We start from the raw sequence: 19,945 nt of genomic DNA, 5'->3' as shown, positions 1-19,945 counted from the left end.
CACCCTGGTTTGGTTCTGCATTGTAGATAAATAAGGGGAGATGTGTGGCTGTTTATTAGTAATCGTGCAGTAGGATTTTTATAATTGGCTGTAATAAGCACCATAAACATTGCTCCAAATCCCATCCTAGTCAGGGCTAGAAAGAGAAACGACCATTTTGCATTGATTGTCAAAAGCTTTTTCTGAGTCTGTGGAGACAAGGACTGCAGCAATCTGCTCCTTTTTCGACTTCTTTGAAGATATGACGCACTCTGTCGAATATTGTCATGCGTCTGTCTGCGCTTTATAAAGCCTGTTTGGTGTATGAATATAGGCATATGATCTATTAACCGGCTGGCCAACATCTTAGTCAACATTTTTGCATCCATGTTGATTAAGGCTTTTGGGCGATATGACCCTCAATTTGTAGGATCTTTTCCAGGTTTGGGAAAGAAGATCATTTTCACCTCATTCATGGAAGGGGTAACGTAATTTGACCTGTGTGTGTGCAGGAATTGTATAATTTAGTCAATATGGGAGCTATTAAGTTAATGTTAATGAATGTTTTGTAAAACCTGGCTGGGTACCCGTCTGGCCCTGGTGACTTATTTAAAGGTAGCTCCCTGATAACACGAATCACCTCATCTTGAGTTATGGCCGCTTCAAGCACATGGGTGTCTGTTAGCGTGAGCTGAGAAAGTGTAAAAGCTGTAAAAGAGTTACGTGTGCTACGGATTTATATAAATTAGTATAAAAGGAGTGGATCTGTGTGAGAATGCTTAAGGTTTCTGATGTGGTCTGACCTGAGGGCAGTTTGATCTGTTGTATAATACTAAATGCTGCTCGTTGATGCATCTTAAATGCTAAAAGGCGGTCCATTTTGTCTGCTTTTATATAGTAATTTTGTTTTAAGAAAATAAGGGCTTTCTCAGTTTTCTGAGCAATATGGAGATTTAGTTGGCCAACCGCTGCCTATACTCTTTCTGGATCGAGGGACCTGAGGCAGTTTCCATCTTCTTTAAAACTAGTACTAGTTCATCTGCTAGTTCCAATTTTAGAGCCATACTCTGCTTGCGTCTGCTATAAGAAAACCTCTTAATGTTGCCTTGAACGCATCCCAAATAGTATTCATCAACATTTTCCCCCTCTCGATTTTGACCAAAGTATTCACTTATTTGCTCTGCAATGTCTCCACTGGCAACTGGATCTTGCACTAGTGTTAATGGAAATTTCTAAGACCAAAGTCTTTGTCTCTCTTTTTCAATATTAAGGTCTACCGTGATTAAGGCTTGATCTGATAGAGTAATAGTGTGGGTCATTATTTGTGTGATTGAGCCGAAGAGTGGGGTGGAGATCCATGCATAATCTATCCGGGAGAATGTCCTATGTACGTGTGAGTAAAAGTTATATCCCTCTCTTCCCCCCCCCCCTTAAAGTAAGCCAAACATCTACAATGGAAAGGTCTGCAAATCTCTTTTGCAGGGCCACCGATGGAGAGGCTGCAACATATCTAGCCGAGCTACTGCTGTCCCGATCCAGATCCCACGCTATATTAAAGTCACCCCATATCAATAATTCCCCTTCCATGAAAGATTCCAGTTGCCCTATGACATAGTTCAAAGCCATCCTGGCCTGTGTTTGTGGTTTAATTATCATAAGATTTAGAATAGCAAATACTTGTCTGCCCTCCTTATGAATCTTGGTGCGAGTAACCTGGACTCTGACCCATGTTTTATCGCTATCAACACCCCTGCCACATTGCTTTCCACATTTGCCGGTATTATATTCGGGTACTGACGTAGACAAAGTCTACCCCTATTTGCCTTTCGGATATGGGTTTCTTGGAGTGCCACCAAATCCGGTTGGTGACGTCTCAAGAAAGACTCAACTTTTTCTTCTTTCGTTTCTGCAGGGTATTAAGCACCTTTACATTCCACATAAGCACTTTAATTATACTCTGTGTTTCGACTACGCCTTGAAATAGATACATTCAGGTACATTTCTATCACATTATCATAATCTTCCGTCTGCAAAATGGATGGCCCCCCACCCTTAACTGTATGTCCCCCCTCCCTTTTTATTGCCTTAACTTCCCTGCTAACTTTTGTAACCTCCCCCCAGCCCATTTCCCCCTCCCTTGAACTGTTCCCTGGTGTGAGACACAGTACCTACTGTATCCCGGGGCCACCTCACCCGACTCCGAATCACCCTCTGTCCCAGGGATCTGTGCGGAGAGTCCTACCTCCCCCATCTGTTACCTGAACAGATAGAATCCAAGATGTCGCTGTCCGTCCAATCTGCTTGTCTAGTGTTCTTTATCCAGGTCTATGGGCCTCATTACAAGTCCAGCAGTAACCCTGCTGGTACTACCGACGGGTTGCCGCCGGACTTGCAATATTTACCGGCACCTGGCTTGCCGGAAACACTGGGGGATTACGACCCCAGCGTTCCTGGAAGTCAGGCACCGGAAAATTGTTAATCCCCATTCCCATTGAGTCCTGTAGGACTCAATGGGAATGGGCACCATGGAAGCACTGGCACTGTTAATAACGGTGCCGGTGCTTCTGTGAAACTCTGCGGGTGGGTGCCGTTCCGCCCGCCAGGTCTGACCCTGGCGGGCGGGACGTCACCCGCTTGCTGAGTCGTACTGTGTCGGTCCGGTAACAATGGTGCCAGTAGGCTTACCAGCACTGTTGTTTCTGGTCCCGCACAGTTGTAATAAGGCCCTATGTTTCTTGAGAAATTTTATTAAACGGTGTCCACGACATCCTATAAAGTGCCAGATTTATGGGTTGGGCCTCTAAGTCGAGGTCTCCAGTTTTCCTTTTGTGGGCCCCTGCGATTCCTCTTTTGTCGATCCATGGAAGACCATTCCCCTGCTTTAAGAAGCGCCGCCTGCTGCTCAGATGTAGCATGGTCCCCTTCTGAGAGCTCCACCTGGGTGTCCTCCTCGATATGTAGTAGTGCCATGCCTGACTCCCTGGATGTGATCCTTTGTTGCCTGCCTTCCAGATTGAAGAGTAAACCAAAGGGAAAAGTCCATCTGTATCTTATACTTCTGGATACATATCGTTTTTGTAGGATCACCCATTATGCATGATCCTGGCTGCACTTCTCGCCTCTCTTAATGTTTGTTCGTTTTGTGGGTAGAGCGCACAAGCTGCCAGCACATCTCGAGGGCGGGTGTCTGTTTCCATCCTCTTGGGACCCGCCCTAGGAACCCTATCAAGGAGGATTATGAATTATAAGGTTTGCAAATATATGAGTGATTGTTTCTTTCAATTCTACGTCTGACACTGATTCTGGAAGATTCTTTACTCTGATATTAGAGCGCAGTGAGCGGTTCTCAAGATCTTTGTATTGCAGTTCCAGGTTGTGTGTCATTCTAGACAGTTCTTTCAGGGCGATATCTGTTTGCTTGCTCCCTTTCATCAGTTCCTGAATGGCTTGCTCATTAGTATCTACCCTTTCTGCCATAGTAGATATTTCTTTGCTGAAATCTGCCAGCGAGGCTCTGATTTCCGAGGTGAAAGTAAAAAATTGCAACTGGAAGGCAGAGGCGACTTTATCTTGGAATTCCTGGAAGCTTTTGATAAATACATCTTTGGATGCCTCCATGTCAGATACCCCCAGTTGTATTTTCGGCAAAGCTTGCGGTTTTGGTTTAGTCAGGGACCCTAGCATGCATTTGCTTTTTACCCACAGCGAATCCTAGGATTTGAGTTGTTTCTGCTGAGAGTCCATGTGTCCCAGTTGGATGGGCTTCTTCGTGCTGTCAGACATAAGTCCCCAATTATTAGCTGGGTGCGGATTTCTTTCTATGGAAGCTAGCGACCTTTCATTCCGCTATGTATTTAACTGGTTCAAATGATCAGATGTTAATACCTTGTCTCTGACTATGCTGGAATTTGAAGTGTACTGCGAATGAGCTTTTACTACCTTATATCACAAGATGTCCCTTTCCTCTTGGGTAGCTGCTCTGTCACTGTTAATTTCACCCTTGGAGAATCCTTGGTGTCTCCTCACTTACCCTTGTCTGGCTGGTGAATGGAAGCGGGCTGACCGTTCTGCTGTTTATGGCGGGAAATGTTCAGCCTACACCTAGGCAGGATATAATTTGCTTTGTGAACACTATACCATATAGCTTGCACCAGGTTGCTTAATTGCAGTGACTCTTCTGCCCCACTTGTGCTGTTGTCTGTATCCCGTCTGGGCCCCCTCCTTGGCAGGTTACCCCGTGGATATGGTATTATACCTCTAGCCTGCCACAGCCCCGGATAACGGACGGTGGGGGGGGGGGTCTGTGTTAGAAGTCTTCCTCTGGAGGCCATCTGCATGCCCAGGAAGTTAGGGCGGGTCCCTTGTGCTCCGCGCTCATGCCGCATTTAGTTCACAACCATCAAGCGTTAATGATTGGGTGATGGGTTGCTGCCGACCTTCTCCATTGTGGTCATAGATCGAGGAGGGCTTTCGCACCCACTGTATCTCGACTTGGCCGCTGTGTATGGACGGAGCGATCACCTAAACGCCCTTCCTATAGGCGGCCATCTTGAAATCCCGTTCCATCCATTGTTATCCATTGTCATTCATTGTGTCCACACATACGTATAATGAGCTTTGTCTTAGAATCTCTCTTGCTCAAGGGAATGTCAGTTATGAGGCAGATAATGTCTGAACTTTTCAAATAGCAACACTACCAGCAAATATGTGCTTGATTGGCCAGTAATGTGCTAGAGTCCAGGTTATAGGCCTGAGTGAAGAAAGGCCTTACCTTGGGCTCTGGTGCCTTTCCCAGATTGTTTATGCTGTGCCAGCTGGTTCTAGGTCATTTGGTCGAAAGAAAATGGTCGACAGGACAAATGGTCGACACCAAAAGGTCGACAGGTCAAATGGTTGAATTTTTTTTTTTTGTTTTGGTTTTTTCACTTTTTTTTTGTGGGGGGGGGGGGTCCCCCCAACCCCCTTTTTTTTGCTAAAAACCCATTTTTTTCCCTGAATGAAAACCAAAAAAAATATATAAATTTAAAAAAAATTTGAGACCATTTGACCTGTCGACCAAATTGTGTCGACCATTTGTCCTGTCGACCATTTATCTGTCGACCATTTGACTGGACACCGTGCCAGCTCACCACCTTAGTGATATCCAGGCATGTAAACCTTATATTAGCATTCCCATTTCTGTGGCACCATCAAAGTATTTCCCCTCTTAAAATGCCTTTGTTAAATTGCTTATTTTCTTAGCCAGCTCTTGTATGCTTACACATTGCAGCCTGTGCATTGCACTGCACGGGCTGGTGCAATGCCTAATCCAGTTGTTATAGTTCCTGTAAGGTTGACCAGCAACACTGATTGTAATAGGGAGCACATGAATACAAATGTGTTTATCTCTTCTGAATACTAAATAGAAAACACACAGAAAAAAGTCCCCAAAAGTGCTTTCCCCTGGTGACTTAAAGATTGGGTAGGTTGTCTTAAACAGAGTAGAGGAGGGAGTGCAGAGGATATCCTCTTCTGTATTCCCTCTTCTTTTGCCCTTGATATTCCTGACCTCTCACTCTACTCAATACTTGTCAGTCTTTAACCCACCTCACTGCACCCTTTGGACACCACATGTAGGTTTTCTGCTCCCTATTTGTCATCTTGTGCCCCGTCATATTACCTGCTCACTTTGTCCTATGAGTGCTGAGCCCTCCCAACAAATCCTACTCTTTCTCTGTGTCTTACATTTCCTACCCAGCTGCATGTAAAACACTGCCTCCACCCCATGCATTCAAATGATCCTTATCTCCCACCACTCACTTAGCCCTGGAACATCTCACAGCTGACAGCTGACAGCGGGAGGTGTTCAGGAGGAAGAGAGATTCACTGCTATTTATCTCTCAACTCTCCATGAAAAAAAGCTTTTTGGATCCGCAGATTGGTGTAATTGTAGTCTGTGAGACTGCTGGTAGATGACTGTGTGATGAATGAAGTATCCTTTAGCAATATTTCCACTTTGTACTATACTTAATACTGCAGTGGGCAGCCCAACAAAGGAGTGCATGATGGTCCTGAAACGAATGCTACGGATGATGTAGAGACGGCTGCATGCCATCCTTGCTTGCCATGAAACTGATATTTCAGAAATGTGGTCTGTCCAAAAATCAGAGTCAGGTCAGTCTGCTTCTGGCCCATTTAGGAAGGGACAGTCCAGGGTAAGAGATTTGTCTGATGCTGCTATTCACCTGCCTGCCTCTCAGCCTTTTCCATTATTATGTGATTATCCCACAGGAGCGGGCTGCACGCATGGGTGAGATGTCTGCAGTCCGCAAGCAGATTGAGAAGGAGTCACAAATCAAGTTGGAGCTGGAGAAGCAGATCCTGGCAAAGATTCAGGAAAAGATCACGCTCAGCAAGGCTGCAAAATACTCCATGCAACTGATCAACAGAGCCCAGGGCCGGAGGGCTAAGCAAGTAAGAATCCTTAACATACTTTTGGAAACGATCATATCCAGTTCGTCATCACCGTCGACTCCCCATTGTCCAATTTATATTTTCTCTGCAATGGGAGCTCAAAATGGGTAGGGAATGAGAGATTGAAATCCCTCCTGCATTGGATTTGTACAGTTCCAGCTCCTTCACCAGTAGAATGCATCGTCAGCCATTTATCCATTTCACACCGAACACCTTTATAGGTCAGGATTGCAGCCACATTTTGGTTGAGCAAGTTTTAATTGTGCCAAAATCAATTGGTATAATTAGTGTGTATTGCCGCAGTTAGTAGATGGTTGCTTTTTTAGTCATCCTATTTAATAATGAAACAGAACAGTAAACCAGAATGCAGAAAGTCATTCACTTTGATTTTTGGCTCTCTATAAAGATATCCGTCTTGCTCCAAAACCTGTTCAGCACGACTGGTGTGCCTGACTGCACAGAAATCCTTTTATCAGCAATGTATTTTGCTTTTGTTTATTCTGTGTGCTGAGTAGTAGAATCGCTAATGGTTATCTACATCTGCAAAGCGCACATATTGTAACTTGTGTGTTAAGATGTCCGCTTGCAATTGCACAAATACCTGTGACTGCCTATACTACACTGAACTTGCTAAGGCTGTCCTTTTAAACAGAAGTGAGTTATTTGTTTTTCATACATTATTAGGTAAAATACATTATTTGGAATGCTTGCACAGTTAAAGTTGATAATGTTTTAATCTAGGAAGTATCAGTCAGTAGTACATGTAAATTAAAGACCCGTAATGATACTCTTTCATGTGAACTCTTGTAAACAACTGTTCTCTCTGCAGATACTTGTCACACGTTCCCTGTAGTTTATGTTTAGGGACTGTGAGAAAGTGCCCTGCCTTACTTTAGAAGGTGACCAAGGAGGCTTCAAACCATCACCTGCTACGTGATGTGGAACCAGTGGCACTGTGTCTTCTAGCTTATAACACCCCCAATTTTCAGCGGCCGGGACTTGTCACTAGGGCAACTAGGTTGACAATGGCCCTTGTGACTAAGTCCACTAGCTGACTCTGATAGTATCAAAGGAGAAGCTCCATTGGCGTTGGTAGGGAGAGAATTCTTTGTGCACCCCCCTTGATTTCCCTAACAGGGGAGAGAACATTAAGATGCTGCAGCTCCATCAACCCACATGCTGAGGGAGAGCATGTAAAGCTCTCGCTTACTAGACCCAAACTCATCCAGAGGGCATACGGATACCTGCCTCATATCAGCTGAATCCGACCCTTTCCCCCCTATGAAATTTGATGGGTGGTCTGTCATACAGGCCCTTAAACCGTGTTTGGTCTGCAAACCTTTCTCAGCACGCTTATGCCACTGGACCCATAGAATCCTTGCAGCCGTAAACCCATACCCCCTTAACTTCCAAAATCCTATCAGGATGGGTAAGTACCGCAAAGGCCCCTTAGTTGGTTCCAATGAGCACACACCTGCTGAAGAAGCCAGAGAGCTGCATCTTCTTTATAGCTCAAAGCCTTGACACAATAGTCGGGATGAAATCCAAGATAGCCGCCATGCTTCTTAAAGGCATAGTCCAGCCAGTCAGTTCCAGTTGATCCAAGCGAGCCCAGTCATTCCCAGGGGAACCAAAATTAAACACACAGGCTAAGACCCTTTGCCATAGTCAATCCTAGAGGGAGTTGTCACCAGCCTATTCATACTCCGGCTCCCAGTCTATGGTAGAGCCTGGAAAATAAAAGTGATGCGACTGGGAGAGAGAGAGAGAGAGAGAGAAAAAGACTGGGGGTAAGGATTGGATCTGGAGAGAGAGGGCAAGAAGATATTGGCAAGTACACAGAGGAGGTTGGAGAAGAGATTAGGAACCCGAGTTTGTGCGAGAAGAACATTTGTGATAGCAGAGGGGGAGAAGGAATTGGAATTAAAGTTTGTGTGACCCGAGGAGGAGAAAGAACTATAAAGAGAGCGTATGAGACCAGCAGGGAGGAAGGAAGTAGAAAGAAAGTTTGTGAGGCCAGAGGGGAAGAAGGAAGTGGGGAAAGAGCTGGAGCTCAACAAGGGAGAATAACTTGAAAAGAGAGCTGGTTACCAAAGTAGGAGATGGTGGTGAAGCAGTTGGGGAGTGGAAGGAGAGAGAAGATTGGAGGAAGAGCATACTAAGAGAAAAAGGAGGAGTTTGGGAATAGAGAAAATATTAGCATAGCAAACCAAGAGAATGACACTGGCAATCAAGAGCAGATTGGTAGTGGAGAATATCAGATTCTCCAGCATGTGATCTGGCATGGATTCACATGCTCATGAATATTCCCTGTCGTCAGGCCGGAAATCCTTGGTAAAAGAAAAAACAGTTTTGAAGGGATTGTGTCCTCCGAAGTATTCCTTATCTTTGATAGATCATCTCCAGCTTGCTGGCCTCGGAAAACATTTTCAGTAGAGGGCGCTGCGCGTCGACGTCCCTCGAGCTGATGTCCCTTGACAGCCTCCGTATCGGCGCCGACGTCATCACGCATATTAATAGACTCGCGCACGATCCGTTGCTCAGTTCCGTTTTTCCCCGCTTCGTGGGGCCTCGGAATATCGTTGCTCAGTTCTTCAGTCAAATATACTTCATTATTCCTCGAGAATACCGACTCGTACTCGATGGCTTTCTCATCCGAACCGACGACTCCACGGTCCGGCTTCAAAAAATGTTGAGACTGTCAAACAAAAATGTCGTTGATGGATCCTCACAGGATCTGTTTGTGGTGCCTGGGAGTCGAGCACCATTGTTCCGAGTGCGAGGACTGCATGTCCATGACAGCGAAAGCCTTGAAGGAGCGTAAGGGGAAGCTCGAGAGAGGTAAGGCAGTTAAAACTTCTTCGAAAGTTTCCTTGGCGGAGTCGAGACATTCGTCTCCTCGCCATCACAAAAGACATTCTCGTTCTAGGTCTCGAAGCAGTTCCCATCACTCTTCGAGGTCTAAGCATTCAAAAAAGAGACGTCGAAGATACCCTTCCTCGTCGTCTTCTTCTTCCGTTTCCCCGAAAAGGGTCTCCTGCCCCACAAAACATAGCTCTCAGGCTGAGTGGGAGGAATTCAGGAAAAAGAGCTTAGCGTCTTCGAGAAAGCGGCCTCGACCCCCTCGAAGACTGCTGAGGGTGATACCCTGGGTGAAAGACCCAAAAAATCAAAACGCTGCGAGTCGCAGCACCCGGCGAAAGAAGCTACTCGAGAGCGTCATGAACCGTCGAGTAAAGGCAAAGTCGTGTCTTCGACGCCGTCGTCGAAGATCCCTTTGACGCATAGATCGGCGTCTTTGACGCCATTATCGAAGGGTTCTTCGACGCACAGGTCAGTCAATTCGACGCCGTCTTCGACGCCGACATCGACGCCGAGAAAGGAAAAACCCACTGCAACCCCACAGCCAGTGGCCATACCCAGATCCTCGATCACGAGAATGTCATCGACAACCTCGAGTAGAATTCCGATACTCTCGAGTTCCTTGAGGCCTCTACCAACTTTCTCGATGCCTTTTTCGATGGCTTCGAAGCCTTTAACGTCCGCGTCGACAACGTCAACGTTTTCTCAGCAAATTATGACGAATTTGGCCCCTTCTGCTCTGCAAATGGGATTTATACCATTTCCAAGATCTGATCATTCCAGAGCCTTAGCATCTATTTATGAAGAAGGGGAGAATTTGGATCAGGAGAGACCTTTTGAGTTGCAGGGATCTGCTACTCCTGTACCAGAGGAATTTACCTCTGAGGAAAGTAGGTTTAAGGACCTCCAAGAATCCTTACATGAAGCAAGTGGGTTGGACACTTCCCCAGAAGTGGAATTTGCCAAACCAGACCCAGGGGAACATGCCGAAACCCCTTATAGAACCCTGATGGCAAGGATAGTAGAGTTTATGAGGTGGTCTACACGCTCACCTGCTTTTCAGCAAGACGACCTCGCAGACATTTTGGTTAAAGGTCCACAGGAGGATCCTGTGGTGCCATTTCATGTGGCATTACAAAGGAAAATATTGGCAAACTGGGAAACCCCTGAGGTTATCCCGGCGGTTAACAAAAAATTATCAGCCAAGTATAGGGTGTCTACTGCTGACCCTGAATATTTATCCAGACACCCAACTCCGGAGAGTCTGGTTGTGCAGGCAGCAACTTCATCAGGTAGTAAATCGGCTTACCCTACTGTTCCACAGGACAGGGATGACAAGAGGTATGACTCTATGGCCAAAAAAGTATTTTCTCCATGTAGCATGGCGTTGAAATCACTTTGGGAGTGTGCTTCATCAGCGGCTGACTGCCTCCCGGAGGGAGAAGAAAGGGAAGCGTTTCTAAACATCATTAAGGATGGTAAAGACGCAATGTGCGAATCCCTTCAAACTGGCATAGATTCTGCTGACAGCATCAGCAGGCCATGGTGGCAAGTACAACAACCAGGAGATTTGCTTGGTTGCGAAGTCTGGTTTTGCTCCAGATGTGCAAAGCAGACTCTTGAATATGCCCTTTGACGGCTCTTCCTTGTTTGGTAAGAAGGCGGATGACAGTTTAGAAAAGCTTCAAATATCAAAGGCAGCAGCAAAATCCCTGGGAGCTGCAATCCATCAGACACCATATCGCCCCTCAGGAACCTCTTGGAGAGGTAAGTCCTTTCGCTTCTATTCCGCATTCGGAAGAGGCAGAGGATAGCCGGTTGAAAGGGGTCCGAAAAAATTCACCCGAGGTGGACGGGTTAAAAATACAAAAGCTGCAGCAGCAGCAGGTGCCTCTTTACCCACGGCATCTGTATCAGCCGCCTCCAAACCGCTCTGAGGACTCTCCTCACAAGACACCAGTAGGGAGCTGGTTAACTCAACATCTGACGGAATGGCAGGCTATTACGTCAGATGCTTGGGCATTGGAGACAGTTGCCCAAGGTTACTGCCTGCCTTTTCAACGCATCCCTCAGAGTCATCCACCGGGGAACAGCTCTCTGAAATTTCCATATCCGCTCCTCTTGCAGGAAATTGTAGACCTGCTAGAGAAAGGTGCCATAGAACCGGTACCTGTAGCGGAGAGGAACAAGGGCTGGTACTCCCCCTACTTTCTCATACCGAAGAAAGATGGAGGACTGAGACCTATCTTGGACTTAGGAGAATTGAACAAGTTCCTCAGGAAGGACAAGTTCAGGATGGTAACCCTATCTCAGATCCTTCAGGCCCTCCAGCTCCAGGACTGGCTGGTATCTCTGGACCTCCAGGATGCTTATTTCCATATGCCAATCCATCTCAAACACAGGAAATACCTGAGGTTCGCAATTGGCGGCTCTCATTATCAATTTCGAGTTCTGCCATTTGGGCTGACCTCCGCCCCAAGGGTCTTCACCAAGATAATGTCGGTAGTGGCTGCAAGTCTAAGGAGGGAAGGGATTCACGTCTACCCCTACCTGGACGATTGGCTGATCAGAGCTGTATCTCCGGAACAAGCTCAGATTCAGCTAGATTATGTCTGCCACTTCCTTCACAAACTGGGCTTCTCCCTCAATTTTAAGAAGTCACAGATGATACCATCACAGAGACTCCAGTTCATTGGAGCGGTCCTGGACACTTCCCTGGGAAAAGCCTCGCCACCAGAGGTGAGGGCTCAAGATATTCTGCAGATGGTCACCAAGTTTCAAAATGCCCAACGTCTCCCAGCCTTCGACTTTTTGAGGTTGCTAGGCCTCATGGCATCCTGCATCTTCCTTGTGCCAGAGGCTCGCCTGAGAATGAGATCTCTTCAGTGGGCACTGAGAACTCAGTGGTCACAATTCTCAGGCAGAATGACAGACCTCCTTCAGGTTCCGGACAAGGTGGCTCGAGATCTTCAGTGGTGGGCCTGCCAGAAAAACATCTTGAAGGGAGAACTGTTTTGGCAACCATAGCCGGAGATAACAGTAGTCACAGATGCCTCACTCACAGGGTGGGGAGCCCATACCAAACACTTGACCATCAGACTACATATCAACCTGTTAGAGCGGAGAACAATCAGACTAGCTCTGAAGGCTTTTTTGCCATTTGTACAGGGGAAAAATGTCCTGATAATGACGGACAACACAGTGGCCATGCACTACCTGAACAAAAGAGGAGGCGTAGGATCACTGCCACTGTGCAGAGATGCAATGCAGCTCTGGTTTTGGGCAATTCAAGAAGGAATCACTCTATCAGCAGTTCAGCTAGCCGGAGAGAAGAACTTGACGGCGGACGCTCTGAGCAGGCAGGGCACAGTCTCCCACGAGTGGGAACTAGCTCAGTAAGTCCTTCAGGAGATCTTCGCCCTTTGGGGAACCCCTCAAGTGGATCTGTTCACCACCAGTACCAACAGGAAGTGCGATCTGTTTTGTTCAAGGGAATTTCCCCCGAGAGGAGCTCTAGGGGACGCGTTCGTAGTGGACTGGGAGTTTCCACTCCTGTACGCGTTTCCACCAGTCCCTGTCATTCCTCAAATCATCAGGAGGTTGAGAAGATTCCGGAGGACCATGATCCTAATTGCCCCAGACTGAGCCAGGAGAACGTGGTACCGGACCTACACACCCTGGTGTCTGAAATTCAGAAAAGGTTGCCGGCGATACCACCGGCCCCGGCCATTGTCCCGGCGGCCATTGTCCACCGAAAAAGAAAATGCAGCACCCTACGCCGCCACATCAAACTCTGCATGTGCCCTCCCCCCTAGGGACCCAGGGATGGACACCATGACTACGGACACGGACAACGTCATGACCACAGCGGGTGGTTCGCCGCAGCCAAGGGCTTCTCCCTTACATGAGGTGGGGTTGTTCCATGCCATGGTCGGCAGAGTGTCCAAGCTCTTCCAACTGATGCCTGATGAGACCAAGAAGGAAGATTTCCTATACCAACGGCACAAGGCCAGGAGCAGGACCATTTTGGCGGTGCCTCTCCTGGATGATATTTACGCTGAGTGCCTAGCTTTGATGAGACATACGGCCACGGCCAAGAGGGATACGCTGGAGAAAAAATACTAGGTGCTGGAGTCCGCACCCAAGTTCCTACATTCGCAGCCTTCCCCGGACTCGGTGGTTTCGGCGGTGGCATAAAAGAAGTCGTCTAACCCCTCGTCTTCATCCTACATTTCACCGGAGGGGAAAAAGTTAGATGCCATGGGAAGAAAGGTGATCTACTCGGCGGCATCAACAGTCAAGGCAGACTTGCAATCCTGGCCAGTTACAACAGGGAACTGTGGTATAAGATGGACCGCTGCTGGAGTTTTTACCTGACGACAAGCGGGTTGAGGTGCTTTCGATCCTCTCGAGGGGGGAGGTGGCATCGGACCATGCCATCACTGTGGCCCTGGACGTCGCAGACACACGGTACTGGCAGATCGGGAACAGTGTCTGCCTCCGTCGTCGTGGCTGGCTGAGAGCCACCAACTTCCTTCAGGAGGTCCAGGCGAGGGTGCTGGACATGCCCTTCGATGGGGACAACCTCGTTTGGCAAGGCTGTCAGCGAGCCATTGCAGGCCATTAGAACTCACACGGAGATGGCCCGTGCCCTGGGCACTATTGAACAACACTGCCCCTCCTTTCGTGCCTCCGGTGAGTAGTCCTCTTTGTACCGTCAGCCCTCCCGGTCCATGACCCAGGAGGCCTACAGAGGCTGTTCCAAGGCTTTCAGTGGAAGTAGCCAACGTCATCATCGCTCCCAAGGCGGCACGCAGGGCCTGAAGCAAGATTGAACCGGCCATGACGTTGGGCCCCCAGCCATGCACCCCTGTGCGAGCCCAGCCTGCGGGATTCGTCAGCGAGTGGAAGAAGATCTCCACCGACTGATGTGTGATGGACGCTCTCGCTCACGGACACACGGTCTTCCAGCAAAAGTGTCCTTGGATTCCTCCGGTGGCCTAGCAAGAGCAACACATCCCTCAGCTCCTGCGGCAGGTACAGGCCATGATAAGAAAAGGGTGATAGAGCTGGTTCCAAAGCGACTCCAGGGCTCCAGAGTCCACTCCAGATACTTCTTGGTAAAGATGAAGACCGGGTGCTGGAGGCCCATTCTAGACCTGCAGCATCTCAACAAATTCCTCAAGTCCCAGAAATTCAGGATGGTCAAGTTGCAGCACGTGCTTGTCCAACTGGAAGAAGGAGACTTCTTGACATCGCTGGATCTGGAGGACGCACGCTTCCATGTCCCCATTCATGAGAAGCATCGGCAGTTCCTGCGCTTTGTAGTACAGGGAAGGCACTATCAATTCAAGACCTTCCCCTTCAGACTGAAGTCGGCGCCCAGGGTGTTTTAAGAAGTGCCTGGCACCAGTGGCGGCCATCTGCGTCTACAGGGGATACATGTGTACCTGTACCTCAACGACTGGCTCACCCGGGCCAAGTCAAGGAAACTGGCCGTCGAACACACGGAGAGGATCGTCCGGCTGCTGATGGATCTGGGGGTTCTCTGTTAACTATCCAAAGTCCTACTTGATACCATTGCAGAATGCACTGTTCCTGGGGGCCATGCTCAACACGGTCTCCTGCCTGGCGTCTCCCTCGGAAGAACAGATAGCGGCCCTGCTGGGCAAGGTACACCGACTGTTGGCACTGAAGAGCCTCGCAGTGCGGACCATCAAGTCACTGCTCGGCATGAGGTCGTTGTGGATATACCTGATCCGGCTCTGCAGGTTGCGGATGCGACCCCTTCAGGAGTTTATGGATGCTCGCTGGATCCAGGAGTCCAGAAGCTTTGCAGACAAGATTGTTCTCAACGAGGAGTTCAGTTGAGCGATAAGGGAGTGGGGCGTATGTTCTAGCATCGCCGGGGATACAGGTTTTCAGAGCCCCTCGTACCATGAGACGGTCACCACGTACGCTTTGCTGGCGGGCTGGGGAGCCCACACCGGATGATTCCACGCCAGAGGCCTGTAGCTACCGGAGGAGAGGGATCTCCTCATCATTGTCCTGGAGCTGCAGGCAATGTTCTGGGCCCTCAAGTCGTTCCTTCTGTCCCTGTAGGGCAAAGTGGTGAGGACCTTCACGGACAAAACCACCACAATGTTCTACATTAGGAAGCAGGGGGGCACCCGATCCCCAGCGCTCTCCAGAGAGGTGCAGGATTTGTGGCACTGGGCCGTCGTCCAAGGGATGTTCCTCATCTCATTTCACCTATCAGGAGTCAAGAACACCATCTCCGACTACCTCAGCAGGGAGCTGCGCTTCTGCCACGAATGCGAACTTCGATAGGATCGGGTGGACCACATCTTCCTCAAGTGGAGTAGACCCCAGATCGATCTGTTTGCGACGGCGACAAACTCCAAATGCCAGAAATTCACCATCGGGTTCCACCAGCTGAGGAGCATGGGGGACTCTTTCTCCTTCCTGTGGGAAGGCCCGTTCCTATACGTGTTCCCTCCATTGCCTTTCCTGCTGCGAGTCATCCGTCAACTCTCAGTGCCGATGCAAGATGATCCTTGACGCCCCAGCATGGCCGAGGCAGATTTGGTACCCGAACCTCCAACGTCACCTCCAGTCAAGCTGCCAGTAGTTGCGGATCTGCTCACCAGAGGAGGCGTAATCCTGCACCACGACCCAGCATCGCTGAACTTGAGGGCTTGGCTCCTGCAGCCCTAGAGTTCCGAGGGTATGAGTTTCCAGCAGACTTCAGGGCCAGAGCGTTGTCGACTCTTAAGTGCTACGGGCACAAGTGGAAGCGCTTTGCTACGTGGTGCCAGACGCAGATCAACCCTCTGAGGATCACGGCCCAGCAGATTCTTCCGTACTTGTTATCCTTGGCCAAGGCTGGGCTGGCTCACACCTCTATCAAAGTGCATCTGGCGGCTATCTCCCGCTCCACCAGGTCTCCAGGACTATCTTCTCTTTGGTCCCACCGTCTCACCAAGGAGTTCCTCAAACGATCGTCCCCGCCGGTGAAGGCTCCTGCCCCAGCATTGGAATACATCAAGCCCCTCTCAAGTCCCTCTCATGGAAAATGGCTTTCCTGTTGGCCACCACCTCTGCTAGGAGGGTGGGTGAGATCCAGGCCCTATCCTGCAAACAGCCATATCTGACTTTTCTTGAATAGAGGATGGTGCTACGAGCACGCCCCACCTTCATGCCAAAGGATCCGTATGAATTCTACCTCAACAAGCATTTGGTGTTGCCTGTGTTTTTTCAGAAACCTTCATTGCCGGCAGAAAGGACTTTGCACTCGCTGGATGTGGCGCATGCTGGACATCTGCAGGGCTGCTACGTGGAGGTCTAAGCACACCTTCACGAGATTCTACTGCATCGACAGGGATTCCAGGGAGGAGTCCAGGGTCGGCCAAGCAGTGCTGCGCAACCTGTTCGCTTGAAGGTGAGCCTGTTCCGGAGGCAAGAGTAATTGCTTCTGTTGAGGCTTGCCATCTCCTGTGGTTGTGTAATATTGTACTGCAATGTCTTCCTTATTCATGAGCATGTGAATCCATGCCAGACCCCATGCTGGAGAAGGAACAAGTTACTTACCTGTAACTATTGTTCTCCAGCATGGGTCTGGCAGGGATTCACATGCAAACCCTCCCTCCTGCCCCTCGCCGGCTCTTTTTGGTCATACTGCCACTTTACGTGCTACCAAATCTGAAGATGGCTGCCAGAGGAGGGGCTTAGGGAGAGGGCAGTCATTGGCTGGGTGCAGTATGACCCAGAGTTCAGTGATTGGCCTAGAAGAGAACTAAAGTTTATAAGTGAAAGTGAAACAGTTTTTTCCGTTACCGAGGATTACCGGCCTGACGACGGGGAATATTCATGAGCATGCAAATCCATGCCAGACCCATGCGGTTGAACAATAGTTACTGGTAAGTAACTTGTTCCTTAGTGTGTAAACCTATGCTGAAACATGTAAGAGGGAGGAGGAGGTGGATCATAAGGAGGAAGATGACAAAGAGAGATACCAACCTCAAAAGGAGCAAAGGGGAAAGGATGGACCGAGTGAGAGAGTGGGTGTAGAGAGGTATTATGGAGTGGAGACTGATGAGAAGGAACACCAGAGGGAGGAGGTTAGCCAGCTAGAGCACAATGGTTTTACCTGGCTGTGCAGGCCAAAACAGGTGATGGAGGCAAGGGGAGGAATGCGCAGGGACAGGGAACTTAAAATAGGCTCAGAGATGAGAAGGGCAAAGAGAAAGGAAAGACTTTGGCCCTGGTCCTGATATTTGAGGGGACCCTCCTCCCTGGATCAATCAACCACCAGATAATCACTTCCCAAATGTGGCTATTTTACCGGAGCCAAAGCGGATTCTCCTGCCAGTAAAGAGGTTTTGCCCATGCATCTGCCTCCTTACATCAGCACACCGGACCTGGTTGGGCACTAAAAAGCTGCGGGCAACCCTAAAACATGATACTTTTGTTTTGGTTTGGTTTTTGGACTTTTCCATTTGGTATACCAAATGGTTTTTTGATAGGATATGGTGACCCCTGGAAAGCCTACAACATGCAAGAAATTGCAACCCTCTCTTCAAGGTAGCCGGACCAGTTACTTCATTGCTAAACCTAGACAGGAAACCCCATCCCTTCGGCAACAATAGCTGCCCCCCAACCATGCTCCCAGACCTTTCGTTTCCCCTCAGGCGAGCGGGCGGGACAAGTCACAACTTCAGAAAAGCAGTACAATGAGCAGTACCTGAGGATAGCCCTAGCGCACCAGGAAGTATACCTCTCCTATGGTTTATTATCAAGACCACTGCCGCTCAGATGCCTATCTGTCAGAGCTTCTGGGCCCCAGACTTACACATTTTTCTCCGGACAAGTTGGAGTCCTGGTGGATAGAGGGTTAACAATTAGAATCCTCAAGGTCTTGTATGGGACAGACAGAAGACTCCTTATACCGGCCCAGTCAAGAATATAATAAACTCAAGTATCCTGGGTCCAGAGGATTGCCAAGAAGGATTAGCCGTCCTGGTAGTTAACCTGACTTGGATGTCCATCCATATCTGATCTGGCGAGCTAATGGCTCACCTCCATTTGTTAGCCCAGGTAGCAGCTGGAAAAGGTGCCAAGATCAGGGTATTGCATCCTAGCAGGGCCCAGCTCGAGAAGAGACCTAGATGGCCCACAGGGGAAGAAGATCTCGCCAGATGTAGGGTGCGACTTAACAACAGGATCCAGGCCCGATAGTACATGGGGAATGTCTATCCACAGCCCTTGGGGAGAAGCACCATTCTGCCTGACAGATCGAAAGGAGAACCTTAGGACGTCCGAGGAATTCAAGGAATTCCATGACAGATGGAACCCGGGAGCAGATAGCCCAGCAGAGGTCGAAATTTAAGCGAACGCCAGAATGACCTTCCTGGGTACCAAGATGGCAATCATACCTCATAAAGGCATAGTCCAGTGCCCAAACTGCCATTCAGTATCAGGTGATCCTAGGGAGCCAAGTCAGTCCCCAGTGAGCCCAAACTTAAACACAGGTGCAGATCCTTTATTGTAGTCCAGCCCAGGATAAGTAGTTACCAGCCTATATAGACTCTGGTTCCCACTTAGTCTGTTGTGGAGTGTGGAGATGGAAGACTGATGCTGTTGGGAGAGAGATGGTTGAGGCAGCCTGGAAGAAGGAGTAGAGATGGAGAGAGGGTGAAAAGATATTTGTGAGTACACAGAGGAGCTTGTAAAAGAGATTGAGGACCAGAGGGCGAGAGGAGAAGATATTGTGTGAGACCAGGTGCGAAGAAGGAGCTAGAATGAACATTTGTGAGCCCAGGGGGAGAGAAGGATCTAGAAGATAGCTTTGTGAAACCATAGTGGTAGAAAGAGGTGCAAAGGGAGTTTGTGAGACCTAGAGCGGGAGAAGGTTTTGGAAAGGTCGTTTTTGGGACCAGAGAGCCAGAAGTAATTGGAAGGAGAGTTTGTCAGCGAGGAGATGGTAAAGCAGTTGGAGACTGGATGGAAATAAAAAATTGAAGGAGGAGCAGGTGGAGGAGATTAAAAATAGAGGGAATATTAGAGTCAGAGAGTATTACAAGTCGCAGATGGGCCCAGCTGGCTCAGGACAGGTGGTGGTGGTGTGTGGAGGAGTGAGCTGGAACAGCAAGCTTCTTACAATAGGCCAAGAAGTAGAAAGGGCAGGGAGAAAGGCCTCAGTCCCGATCCTGGACCAGTGGGGTTGAGAGGAAGTAAAAGCACACTGCTTCTATTGCACAAGGAAGATGTTAGTGGGACGTAGAAAGAAGAGCAACCCCATTTCTGAAGACTGATACCAAGCACAGAAGAGGGTAGCCAGAAAGTAAAATAAGACAGTGGTAAGCAAGCTGCAGAACCGGAGACAGGAATCCCTCCCTACAATATGCCAGCCTACCTACTAAAAGCATGGCAGAGACTGACAAGACCTAGCACTCCTATAACTGCTCGCGCTGACCTTGAGAGTAGCCATGAAGGCCTCTGGAACCTTAGTAGTCAATAAGGAGGTAGACACCAAAAGGACTGTGGAGAAGGAGTGACCATAGCCACAGGATCGCCAGGCCTAGGACATTGAAACTGTTGGGTTCTGAGAGTGACATATTATCTACTGGTGTCGTACTAAAAGGACCCATCA

At 48.8% G+C, this 19,945-nt stretch overlaps 1 protein-coding gene across 2 annotated transcripts in view; it reads left to right on the top strand.

Annotated features, from left to right (window-relative positions):
* The window catches only part of CCDC40 (coiled-coil domain 40 molecular ruler complex subunit), a 599,189-nt gene that overhangs the window by 221,573 nt on the left and 357,671 nt on the right, over positions 1–19,945 (top strand). For both annotated transcript variants that reach the window (XM_069655198.1, XM_069655197.1), the window contains one exon: positions 6,250–6,432. In XM_069655198.1, coding sequence (XP_069511299.1) covers positions 6,250–6,432 — 183 coding nt within the window. The remainder of the gene's footprint in view (positions 1–6,249; positions 6,433–19,945) is intronic.

The sequence above is a fragment of the Ambystoma mexicanum genome, chromosome 3q, assembly GCF_040938575.1.
Source record: "Ambystoma mexicanum isolate Mex_15411 chromosome 3q, UKY_AmexF1_1, whole genome shotgun sequence".
NCBI classification, from domain to species: domain Eukaryota; kingdom Metazoa; phylum Chordata; class Amphibia; order Caudata; family Ambystomatidae; genus Ambystoma; species Ambystoma mexicanum.
This window is presented reverse-complemented; position numbering and strand designations above follow the sequence as displayed.